General features: G+C 49.7%; 1 protein-coding gene across 5 annotated transcripts in view; it reads right to left on the bottom strand.

Moving 5' to 3' along the window:
* NIPAL3 (NIPA like domain containing 3) overlaps window positions 1-10,948 on the bottom strand; it is a 38,563-nt gene extending 27,615 nt beyond the window's left edge. For 2 of the 5 annotated variants that reach the window (XM_070404358.1, XM_070404362.1), the window contains exons 1-2: window positions 10,822-10,948; window positions 7,105-7,441 (exon numbers count right to left, since the gene is read on the bottom strand). In XM_070404358.1, coding sequence (XP_070260459.1) covers window positions 7,105-7,197 — 93 coding nt within the window. In that variant the 5' untranslated portion in view covers window positions 7,198-7,441; window positions 10,822-10,948. Of the gene's footprint in view, window positions 1-7,104; window positions 7,442-8,001; window positions 8,126-10,821 lie in introns of all 5 variants that reach the window. The other 3 variants (XM_070404359.1, XM_070404360.1, XM_070404361.1) reach the window with 3 other exon arrangements.
* Window positions 10,949-12,090: the final 1,142 nt, after the last annotated feature.

Genomic DNA, 12,090 nt, shown 5'->3' with positions numbered 1-12,090 from the left:
TTTTTATTGATTTCAGAGAGGAAAGGAGAAAGGGGGGGGGCATCAATGATGAGAGAGAATCATTGGTCCGCTGCCTCCTGCATGCTCCCTACTGGAGATTGAGCCCACACCCCAGGCATGTGCCCTTGACTGGAATTGAACCCAGGACCCTTCAGTCCGCAGGCCAAGGCTCTATCCACTGAGCCAAACCAGCTTAGGCCGTTTTTTAAATCAGTATGTAGATGTGCCAGGAATGACATCCTTTGCAAATATTTAAGTTTATAATGGAAAGTTATACGTTTTATTTATTTATTTATTTTAAATATATTTTTATTGATTTCAGAAAGGAAGGGAGAGGGAGAGAGATAGAAACATCAATGATGAGAGAGAATCATTGATCGGCTGCCTCCAGCACGTCCCCTACTGGGGATCGAGCCCGCAACCCAGGCATGTGCCCTTGATCGGAATCGAACCTGGGACCCTTCAGTCTGCAGGCCAACGCTCTACCCACTGAGCCAAGCCTGCCAGGGCGAACGTTTTAAGTTTTAGATGTCAACTTGAGACAGTATAGGGACTGCGCTCAGGAGTGACAAACATACCTGGTGGCCAGAAGGCCAAGTTAAGGCCGGGTGGCCAGAAGGAACATCGGGTATGATGACCACAAGCATGTCACCGCTCTCCACTCCCTGCTTTTAAAAACATGCAAAATTTCATCTCCCTTCTAACCACTTGCTTCTCCTACCCTGACGTGGGAAGTCCCACAAGCCCCCTTTTTCTAAAAGCCCATGTCTTCGTGCAAGCCTGCTTCACCCCCAGCTTATAAAAAGCCAAGCAGAGCCAGCCCCGAGCCAGCTCAGGGGACCTGCCTTTCCTCTGTGCTGCCTGCCTTGTGCTCAGGAAAATGCTTAATAAAATCTGCCTGGAAATTTCTCTGGGGTCTCCTCTCGATTTCCATCTTGGGGAACCCAAGAACCCCAATGCCAGTAACCAACTGAAAGAATGTGTGAGGAGCCCTAGCCGGTTTGGCTCAGTGGGTAGAGTGTCGGCCCGTGGACTGAAGGGTCCCGGGTTCGATTCTGGCCAAGGGCACATGCCTGGGTTGCGGGCTCGATCCCCAGAGTGGGGCGTGCAGGAGGCAGCCGATCAGTGATTCTCTCATTGATGTTTCTATCTCCCTCTCCCTCTCTCTTCCTCTCTGAGGAAACACACAGTGCTTCTTCAGAAGGTCCAGTTTGAGGACCTCAAAGGCAGCCCTTCATTAAGTGTGGCTCTTAAAGATACAAAGCAGAGACCTCAACCTCCTGAGGGTCAAACAAACACCTGGTGGCCAAGCATGTGTCCGCCCAGTCATTTAGTTTACCGGTGCTAATGAGGAGGCGGAATTGTTAAAAAGAGTTAAGGAGCAGATTCTACAGGAACTGCCTTGGTCAGACAGGCGACAAAAGAACTCTGGTTCCAGCTCCAACACCTCAGAGCTGCTCGATCACCTGTACAGGGGATTCAGGAGAGCTGGACACAGCCTCCAGGACTTGGGCAAAAGCCAGAGACCTGAGCAAGGGCTGTTCAGAGGATGCTGCTGGGGTCAGGTGGCCCGTGAGATTGGCTTGCTTCAGTCTGGGCACCTTTCTCCCTGGGGAATAACAGTGCGCCCCCCTCCCCCCCCCCCCCCCCCCCCCCCCGGGCCAGGGTTGGTGCATGAACCTCCTCAGATAATCTGAAGACAGCGCTTAGCATTAGGGTGAACCATATGAAAACTGCCAATATTCAGCTGCCTTTGACCTGCCAAAGCGGCAGTTTCATATGGTTCATTCAACCGGTAACTGCTCTATTCCTCTACCCAGAGACACCACGCTGTCCCCGCTGATGCCTCAGAGCACCAGGCTGCCTGAGCAGGTGGTGTTGACAACTCGCCAAGTGGAAGGGAAGAGATGAAGGAGGCTGCTGCATGGCCACACGGACAAGCCAAAACGAATGCAGGGAGGGGGGAGGGGTGGAACCTAGAAATGAAAACTGTAAACTTCCCAAGGGTCAACCAAACTAAGCAGTAAAAACATGGTTAAAGGGTTACTATGACAACAAAGGCGGAGTCTGTGGAGCATTTACACACTTGGGCATGGCGCTAGGCCTTTCTACGCATCCCCTCCTCGGGGCCACAAACAACCCTCTGACGTGGGTTCTACCACAAGTCCTGTGTTTAGCACATTAAGTGGACAGGAGGCGACAGATGAGCACAGTAAGGCTCAGAGACGTAAATTAACTTGCTCCAGGTGAGCACGAAGGGTTTGAAGCTGAAGGTCTGACTTCCAGTTTCCTGGGGATAACAACCCTTCCAGACCGAGGCTTCAAAATAAATTAGGAAAAAAATAGCCCCACCTTGTAAGTGCTACTTCCCACTAATGACACGGCAGCTGAGGGTTCTTTAAGAAGCCATGTCTGTAAGCATAGTCATCCCCACGGATAATAACTGGTTATAGGCATGTTAGTCGCAGCGAAACGTACCTAACGCCCTGTCATCCAAGCGGTTCAAAGGGCTCCAGCCACACTAATTATGCCCCAAACCCTTGTGAAGTGGTGATTGGTGCGATTTTATGAGAATTTAAAGTCGAGCAAAGAAGTGGCCTTGGGCCCAGGGGTTACAGTTGGAACGCCCACCTATTAGCCGCCCTCCAGGGTCTGGCCAAGGGCAGTTCAGAGTGCAGGCAACGACCAGCAGGACTCCTGACATTACGCTCCTCCTTCAAGTCTCAGAGCTTGAAAACTGTCAAGTGGGGGTGCCCAGGGCTGCGGGCTGGAGGCGGAGCCTTGGCAGCCTCACCTCTGGGCACCAGTGGGAACTTTCCCAATCCACACTGCTCCTCTCTTTGCTGAGGAACACTCCGGGTGTTCCCATGGAAGGTCTTTAAAGTGTTCCTAAGTAGCCCTCACTGGTTTGGCTCAGTGGGTAGAGCGGTCCCGGGTTCGATTCCGGTCAAAGGCAGGTACCTAGGTTGCAGGCTCGATCCCTGGTCCTGGCCAGGGTGCGTGTAGGAGGCAACAAATTAATGTGTTTCTCTTACATTGATGTTTCTCTCTCTCTCTGTCTGTCTCTCCCCACCCCTTCCACTCTCTCTAAAAATCAATGGGAAAATATCCTCGGGTGAGGATTAACAACCACGAAACCGTGTTCATAAGTAGACACAGGGATCTGACCCTGGAATCAGTGGCTCTGTCCCTTAGGAAAAGATGCGGCCCAAACAGTGGCGTTCCCACTGCCAGGCAGGTCTCGGGGCAGCCTCAGGTCGCCGCCTTCACCTGCGACATCTTCAGTCCTTCAGCCGCAAGACCTGATGGAGAGGATTCTTCTGAGGCAACGCCTAGTTGGGTTTCAACCGAAGTGGAAGGGAGGGGTGGAGGGGAGGAGGGCCGCCCTCATTTTAAAGGCAAATGCCTGGGTGGGCGGGGGACGGGGGGGAGATCTCAGTTACCTAAGAAGGCCCAAGACTCAGCCAAAGTCACCGAGTGAGCAGGTGGCAGGACCAGACCTGAACACAGGTCTCCTAACACTTTGGTCCCCAATAGATTACAGGTGAGGAAGTAGTGCGGCCTCCCCACTATCAGGAACCTCCTATTCAGGGCATATCTAGTCCAAGCTGGGATATTTTGAGAATGACGGGGGCTTTATTAATCCACATGGACATGAGGCACAAACCAAGACTTTCGGGCACGGTATTCATAGTGCAGCCTCTGAATGGGCGTGTTATTGGCGAGGGAAGTGGGGTGAGGGCAGGCAGCCGGATTTCAGACACGGCTGCTTCTAGCCATGGCTTCAACAGACCCAAATATCAAGGGGGCGGGGAGAGCAGCAAACCAAGCCACTTCTCCCTTTGCTTCCGCTTCCTTGTGTGGACTGTGAACTTTGAATACTACCAACCTGGGCTGGGGTCCTGCCTCTGCCACTGATGCTGTGTGAACTCTCGGAACCTCGGCTTCTCCTCTGAAAACTGGAGCTGAGCATAGCACTCCATAGGGTTGTCATGTTATAGAAACTAGAGGCCCGGTGCACAACATTTGTGCATGGGGGGGGCGGGAGGGAGGGTGAGTCCCTCAGCCTGGCCTGCGCCCTTTAGCAGTCCGGGAGCCCTCAGGGGATGTCTGAGTGCCGGCTTAGGCCCGCTCCCCGCACCCGCGCTGCAGTCGGACATCCTTAGAGCTGCCAAAGAGGTGGGAGAGGCTCCCGCCACCACCACTGCACTGGCCAAATGTCAGCCAGGCTTGTGGCTGAGTGTGGCTCCCTCTATGGGAGTGCACTAACCACCAGGGGGCAGCTCCTGCATTGAGGGTCTGCCCCCTGGTGGTCAGTGCGCACCATAGCGACCAGTCATTCTGCCATTTGGTCAATTTGCATATTACCCTTTTATTATATAGGATAAGGCATGTGTTGAAACATTACATGACACATAATAAATATGAAAACAATTCTAGGTGTTACTATTAATTTTACAATTTTCATTTTCATTATTATCATTACTATTAGCAACAGTAAGGATCCTTCTGGCTCTGATATTCTCTGATCCAAGAAGTGACCTTTTACCAGCTACAACTCTGAAAGGAAACAAACTGTTCCGGGAAAAGCAGCCAAAGGTCACTGAGGCAGGAAGCTCTGCTTGGCTGTTGGTATCCAGGTGGAACCTCAGCTCCAATCTCCTGCTGCAAGGACTGCTTTACACCTGCCGACACAGCCTTCATTTAGATCCCACGGTGACAAGATGAGTGGTCTTGTCACCTGAATTCCCATAATCCCTTGGGCTTAACCTGCTAACAGTGAAGTAGAAGCATTCTGGCTTGCTCTGCGGGTTACTCACAGTCGAATACAAGAGATATGGTAGCAGTCCAGCTAACCAGGCTCTGCTACATGTGTAGCCTGGCTTCAGGCCAGCTCCTGTTGCTTACCTTCTCCAGCAGGTGAGGCACTGCCATTTTGACAATAACCAGTGCCAGGGACAGAAGGGGCTTCCCAGAGTGTTGGCATACTGCAGGCAGCAGGGAGTGGTGCATAGAACCAGGGCCTTGGCTGTACGCAGACTCCATTCGAATCCCAGCTTTACTACACCTACTGACTGTGTGGCCTTGGGCAAGTTAATTAACCTCTCTGAACCAGTTTCCTCAAATGTAAAATGGGATTATAGTAATAGCCACCTTATGGGTTTGTTTGTTTTTTAAATCCTCACTCAAGGATGTTTCTCTTTATTTTTAAAAAATAATTCTTTATTGTTGAAAATATTACATATGTCCCTTTTTTTTTTCCTTTCGGGGGTTTTGTGAAGATTAGCACAGTCCCTGTCATACAGTAAACACTCAACAGATGTTAGCTGCTGTGATGATGATGATGATGATGATGATGATGGCTACAGTGATAGTGAATTGGCCATGGAAGTGTGGATAAAGGACCGATAGTTTCCTGCCAGGAAGACTGACAAAGGCTTCATGGAAAAGGTGATACCTGAGCTGGAGCTGGGAGCATGGGCAGGATTTCCAAAATCAGAAATGGGATGGCGCAGGTAGATCCTGTTTCCTCTGCAACGTCAGGTCACCGTCATACCCGCCCTACAGGACGGACCTAAAACTGGCCTGCAGCGGAGTCACATGGCTTTCCCCGAGTTATAATGCTAGAACGTGACAGAGCTCAGATCTGAAGCCCGGTATCTCTGGTTCTAAAGACCATGCTCAAAACACCCTGCTATATCTCTATTTTTGCACAAAATTCTGTCCGGAAGGGTAGGTACCCATGGAAATCGCTTCCTCTACCTCCCTTGTAGATGGTAAGCTCCTCTAGGAAGCGATATCTCAATAATGGACACAGTTCCCATCCCACCCAGTGCAGGCCTGGATTTACAGGGTGTCCCATAAATGTATACACACTTTGAATGATTATAAAGGCAGTGTTTATTAAAATACACTTTATTCTCAAAATGGAATAGAATCTGCAGACAAAGTGTGTATATATTTTTTAGAGACACCCTCTACATCAGTGGTTCTCAACCTTGGCTGCACATTAGAATCACCTGGGAATCTTTTTAAAATCCTGATTTCTGGGCCTCATCCTCCAGAAATTCTGTTTCTTTGTTACTAATGTTGTGGCCTCACCCCATAACAAAGAAACAGAATTTCTGGAGGAGGAGGCCCGGAAATCAGGATTTTAAAAAGATTCCCAGGTGATTCTAATGTGCAGCCAAGGTTGAGAACCACTGCTCTATATGCTCAGTTGAAATTCCTATTTGCTAAATGGAAGAAACCAAGGCCCAACTCTTCTGGGCCAAGGCACAGCCTCCACTGTCAAGGACTGGCTGCCATGCTGCCTCCTGGGTGGCTCAGCCTGTTGGTCCCCCAACAACCAGAATCCATTCCCTGTTGGGTAGGGCGGAGGGCAGGGCTGCAACTCAAGGCAAACTGCTGGCTCTTAACTTGATTTCAGAGAGAAAGAGAGGGAGAGGGAGAGAGAGATAGAAACATCAATGAGAGAATCATTAATCGGCTGCCTCCTGCACGCCCCATCCTGGGGATCCAGCCCACAACCCGGGCATGTGCCCTGACTAGGAAATCGAATGGTGACCTCCTGGTTTATAGGTCGATGCTCAACCACTGAGCCAGTGAGCTTTGATATAGAAGCTCAACAGATTACGGGGCAATCATTCCAACAACAGGCTCTGCATCGCCCATCAGTGACGTGGGGAAATGCTCCACAAACAAGGTTAACAGAAACAACCAAGATACGAAACCTCCTGCACAATCAGATCCCAGGTTTGTAATTCGGGAAAAAGTCAGGGAGCAAGTAATGCTGAGGTATGAACCCAGGTGGTGTATGAGTAATGGGATAGGTGATTTTTTTAAAGAGTAAATCTTCGAAGTGTGACTGCATTCCTTTAAAAATATTTCTTTGCCTCCGTATTGTTTTGTATTTGAACGAGCATTTCTTTTCTTTTGATTATACTTTCTTCCACGTGTGTGGAGCGCCTGCCTGTATCTGCCAGCGATAGGCACGCAGACCCTAGACATCTCCGTTAGCCAATGGATGCTGTGCTGCGTTACCTTCTTGTTAGAGAAATACACAATTCCAAAACAAAAAACAAACAAACAAAAAGCTCTTGCCTTGTAGGAGAAGGAACCCTGGCTCCCGGGGTCGGCGCTGCTCGTGGGCGGGAGCTGCTGCAGCTGCAGGGCTGCGCTGTGGGCTCGGTCCATGGTGTCTAAGCGCACATCCTGCGGGCCTGGCTCAGAAGCTGGGCTGCACTACACGGGACGGGAGCGGTGGGCCATTGTCCCTGGCGGTGTTCACCTCCTCCCACCAGCCATCGCTGTCTCACGCCAAAACCATCCTTCAAGGCCCTTCTGGCTGATTTATAGCCTTTTCCTCATCTTCACTCAGAGACGTGCAAATTCCTGCAAGCGGACAACCAGGGATGCGTTTCCTGATTCCTGCAGTGTTCTGGGGGTTGGGGATGGGGGCGGGGGGGGTGGGGGGGAAGAACATTAAAAATGCATGTACAGTGAAACATTGAGCCCAGCTTTGTTACCTGAGAATACCACTAGGATAAAGAACAAACTGTCATGAGAAGTGAGGTCATTAAAAAAATTGTATCATGCCTTTGGTCCCCTTAATAAAGATATGGCTCATCTATCTCAAAATCATTTTCCTTGGCCCTTAAGAATCCCCTTTCCTCTCCCCCTCTGCTTCCTTCCTCCCATCCTAATTTAAGTCCTACTTTTTTCTATAGCATCCTCTAGTAGAATACTGCCTGTGTCTACTTCTCCAGGCCTATAAATAAATTAAATAAATAAATAAATAGATAGATAGATAGATAGATAGATAAATAAATAAATAAATAAATCCCACTGTCACAAAAGGAACCATCAGGGTTCTGACTTAGGACAGAAAGAATGAGAAAAGTTATCTCCATGGAAAAGGGAAGAACTGGGCTGCCACCTAGGGTCAGAGAGGTAACACAGGACTGGAGGTGGAAGATCTGTGCAACCAGATCACTTTACCTCTAGACTCAGTTGTCTCATCTGTAAAGTGGGGGTAATAATGTGACTTCAAGTTAAAACCATCAATGGTGGTAATTCCTGTTGACATCACTGGACTGATATTTCCAGTGGGTCTCGAAGTTTTCTACCAAATAGAAAAGAAAAGGTACGCCCTCATGTTGTGGGAGTCATGGCCTGAAACCCCCTCCCCGCCCCCCAAATGTTAAGGGTTTCTTTGAGATCCTCTTATATTTAAAAAAATAACACAGATTTGGATTCTACTGTAAAGTCTATGTGTATTTTAATATTAAAATATTTTAAATTGCTTTTGATCTGCCATGTGCTACTGGTTTTACCTTGGGCAAGTAATTTAACTTCTCAGCCAGTTTCCTCTGCTGTAAAATATGGATAATAACATCCCTACCACGGGGCTGTGGTTAGAATTTGCTGAAATCCTGCATGTAATATGGATGCATAGTGAATGGTCAGTGAATGTCAGCTGTTATTAGTATTCATTTTATTCTTTTTTTTAAAATATATTTTATTGATTTTTTACAGAGAGGAAGGGAGAGAGATAGAGAGTTAGAAACATCAATGAGAGAGAAACATCGATCAGCTGCCTCCTGCACATCTCCTACTGGATATGTGCCTGCAACCAAGGTACATGCCCCTGACCGGAATCGAACCTGGGACCTTTCAGTCCGCAGGCCGACGCTCTATCCACTGAGCCAAACCGGTTTCGGCCCATTTTATTCTTTTTTAACTTTAAACTTTTCTTTTAATTATTTCAAACTATAATTCAGCCAGAAAATAAAATAGTGATTTTTCAGGGGGAAATCAACAGGATTGGCATGAAAAATCTTTAATGGTAAGGAGTAAATTATGTTATACATATATCACTTAAATTCTTTATAGTTTAAAGAATTACCTATGTCTCCCTTTTCCCCCATTGACCTCTCTGGCCACTCCCACCCCCCCTTAATTTTAGTCATATTAATTATTTAATTTACCCATCAATAGTCCTTTCTTTATTCCATACATTCATGCAACAGATAGTTATTGAGGGCTTACTATGTGCCAAACAGACTCAGTCTCTGCCATGACTCCAGGCTTCAGAAGGCTGCCTCTTGTCTTTCCTGTAGCTTCCACTTTCCCGTTATCTAGCCCTAAACCCAGGAATGTTGGTTCCTGGTGTGAACAGCACAGTCATATGTCATAGGGCTAACGCTGTGTCCCGCGTCTAGGAGACACCAGATGCAGGACTTAGCACAGGGGCAGCCTTGAAGACCATTTTACCCATGTGTCACTTTATCAAATGGCCTTCAGATGGGGTTATACTTCTATATCTATATATTACACTCATCAGACAACTTTATAACTGGCATTCCAAAACCAGACCTCCCAGACGGTAAAGCCCTGTGAGTGTCTGTAATCTTGTGAATTCAGAATTATTCAACACTTCGCTTTAATGCGTGTGTGAAAAGCATTATTGTATTAAATTGATGTATCCCTGTTTTACTTTTTAGCACAACAGCCTTAGGGAGAAAGACTGGCCCAGGGCTCTCTCTACCTCTGCAAGACCCTTCCAGGCCTTCACCCTGGAGCTGAAGGGACACTGGAGCTCAAGCTCGGAAGATGTTTGCTCAATCCCCTGTTCAGTTGCTCCCTTCCCAGCTGTCGTCCAGAACCTGGCACAGTGACCTCCAGATGGACCTACTGACCGCTCAACAGCCAGGCCTGCAAAGCACCTGCTGCACAGTGCCTGCTTCCCCCTCAGGAGTGGTCCTCAACCGCCACTCCAGAGCTCAACGGATACACCCAGCCCCACCCACAGGATATCCGAGAAAGCAAACGGGCCTGGGGACGGGCCAACGGGGTGATGGGAACCCAAGCCTGTTAACCTCCTCCAGACCGGCTGGTTTGCCCAGGTGGGTTTGCTTTTGCTTTTGTTTGCTGTCATTTAATTTGCTTCTAAAAAGCAGCTTCCCTCTCTGCCTCAGAGGCACTGCCTACAAAAGTAGGCTCGCTCTCAGGTGGTAGGAGTTGGGACTAAAAGCCCTGGAAGGACACTGCAAGTTGTCCTTCCTTATAAGACATACATTATTTGCCTAATGACTCTCTTTTCCTGACTTCAAAGCACAAGTAGCCGATTCTGTGTTGCCAGCCATCTCCTCATTTTGAGGCCCTGGCAGTCACTGGTGAGCACAGGGCTCCGGCTCAAGAAAGGACAGATAATTCACTAGATGCTTGCTTCCGCTCCACCCCCTCTGCCTTATCTCAATTAATTATTTCACCAACTCACAGAACAGGTTTTATAGATGAGAGAACTGTAGCTCATAGCTGCTAAGGGTAGGGTCTGTATTATAATTTGGCTGTTTGAAAAAAAAGATAAAACACGCCTTTCCCACCAGACCATTCAGCTTCTTGCTGACGAGTGCCAGTTAGACACCAGGCGCGTTTCCTTTCCTGGGCTTTGGCTCACTAAAGGGTTACACCCCCCAGTCGCCTCCCCTTGAGCTGGAAACTACAACTTCCAGCGGGCGGCATAGGTCTAGAATGCTTCCCCTTATTCCACCTGCTCACTCCATTTCACTTCCTGATTTGGTAAAGCCCGTCGTCGCCTTTACTAAGGCGTGCCCGTGCCCCCGTCCTCTCACCTTCGATGCAAAAATGGAAAAAAAACACACCCCAAAACATTCTGAGACACTGACAGGGCTGGTGACCGTCAGAAGGACGGGTATTTACACTAGGCGACCTCGGATGATCACAAATGCATTCGCGTTTGCAGAAACGACGGCTGCACTCAAGCCCCCCACTCCCTCCGTCCCAGGCACTACTCACCGGCGGCGTTCCCCTCGGGCCCACCTATCAGGGTTCCTGAGAAATGACTGAGCCGCTGCGCGCAACCCGGAGGCACAGCCCCCTGAGTCCCTGCCCCGGCTCGGTGCTGCCTGGGGCCTGCGGTGTTTTGCTTTCAAAGACAGCAACTTGATTGGCTCGGCTGCCTGCCAGTCAGAAGCTGGAGGGCACTTTGCTCAGACGAGTGGCTGTGAGAGAGGGTGGGCGGGACGTTGCCAATTGGCTGCGCTGCCAGGCTTGGTTGAAGCGTAGGGGGTGAGCCTTGGGGAGGCCACAGCCTGCAGGAGCGTTGCTCTCACCTCCAGCCGGTCCCTCTAGCGGCCACGGGAAGGACCTTGGAACACTCCCTGCTCCCCCTCTCCCGCTGTCTTGGGGAGCTTAGGTGACCACTTACCTGCAGCTGCGGGACAGGTGGCAGCTCCCGGGCTTTGCTCCTGCCATCCATTCCCCCAAACCCCACGCTCTCACCGCGACCCAAATCCTGCACATCCTTTAAGACCCGGTTTCCCCCAAAGTTCCAGAGCCATATATCTGCCTGCCCTCCGTAACACCCGTTGGGTGCATCATATGCCAACCCCCCAGCACGTCCGCAGCTCAGCAACACTTAAGGGCCTCCTGAGCACTGATGTTTCCCTGATGCACATCTGTGCGAATTAACACGAGCATAGAACTCACACCTTTTCACTAACACGCATTTCGTTTCCCATCCTCACAACAAGCCTCTGAGTGAGACACTGCGCTCATCCCATGTTACCGATGCAGAAAGGACAGTTGGGCAGCGACCTCAGTGATGACAAAAGGGCCAGTTACGGTGGGGATGGCTCGGGAACGCCTGAGAGCGCGTCGGAAACTGGCTGATGTGGGAACGGCCCACGGGCGGCGGGCGCTGCCTCCGGAGGGAAGGGCCGGGACAACTTAGGGTAAGATGTTGGATTTCATCCTAAGTTAAAGGGACGCCGGGGGCGGGTCCTAAGCAGGGGGCTGACAAGGTGACTGACTGTGACTGCTCCGAAGCGTGGAGAGAGGGGCTCCTGGAACCCGAGGCGGGTGCCTTCGTACAATCGCCCATATCAATCTCTTTTTCTTTTGTTATTGTCAACAGGGCTTGGGTGATAGTTCTCTTAGGTTTATTCCTTGAAGTAGGATTTCTGGGTGGACAAGATTGTGAGACTTTTGTCCTATCACAAGAGTTCTGAGGGGTCGCCGAGGTAAGCCTCCATTGGGTTTCCCCACGGGTCGTGAGGTAGGTAG

This window comes from Myotis yumanensis, unplaced genomic scaffold (assembly GCF_028538775.1).
Source record: "Myotis yumanensis isolate MYYU_CA2020_CCGP unplaced genomic scaffold, mMyoYum1.0.hap1 SCAF_2, whole genome shotgun sequence".
Lineage (NCBI taxonomy): Eukaryota > Metazoa > Chordata > Mammalia > Chiroptera > Vespertilionidae > Myotis > Myotis yumanensis.
The sequence above is the reverse complement of the archived record's forward strand: the minus strand, read 5'-3'. Positions and strand labels throughout refer to the sequence as shown.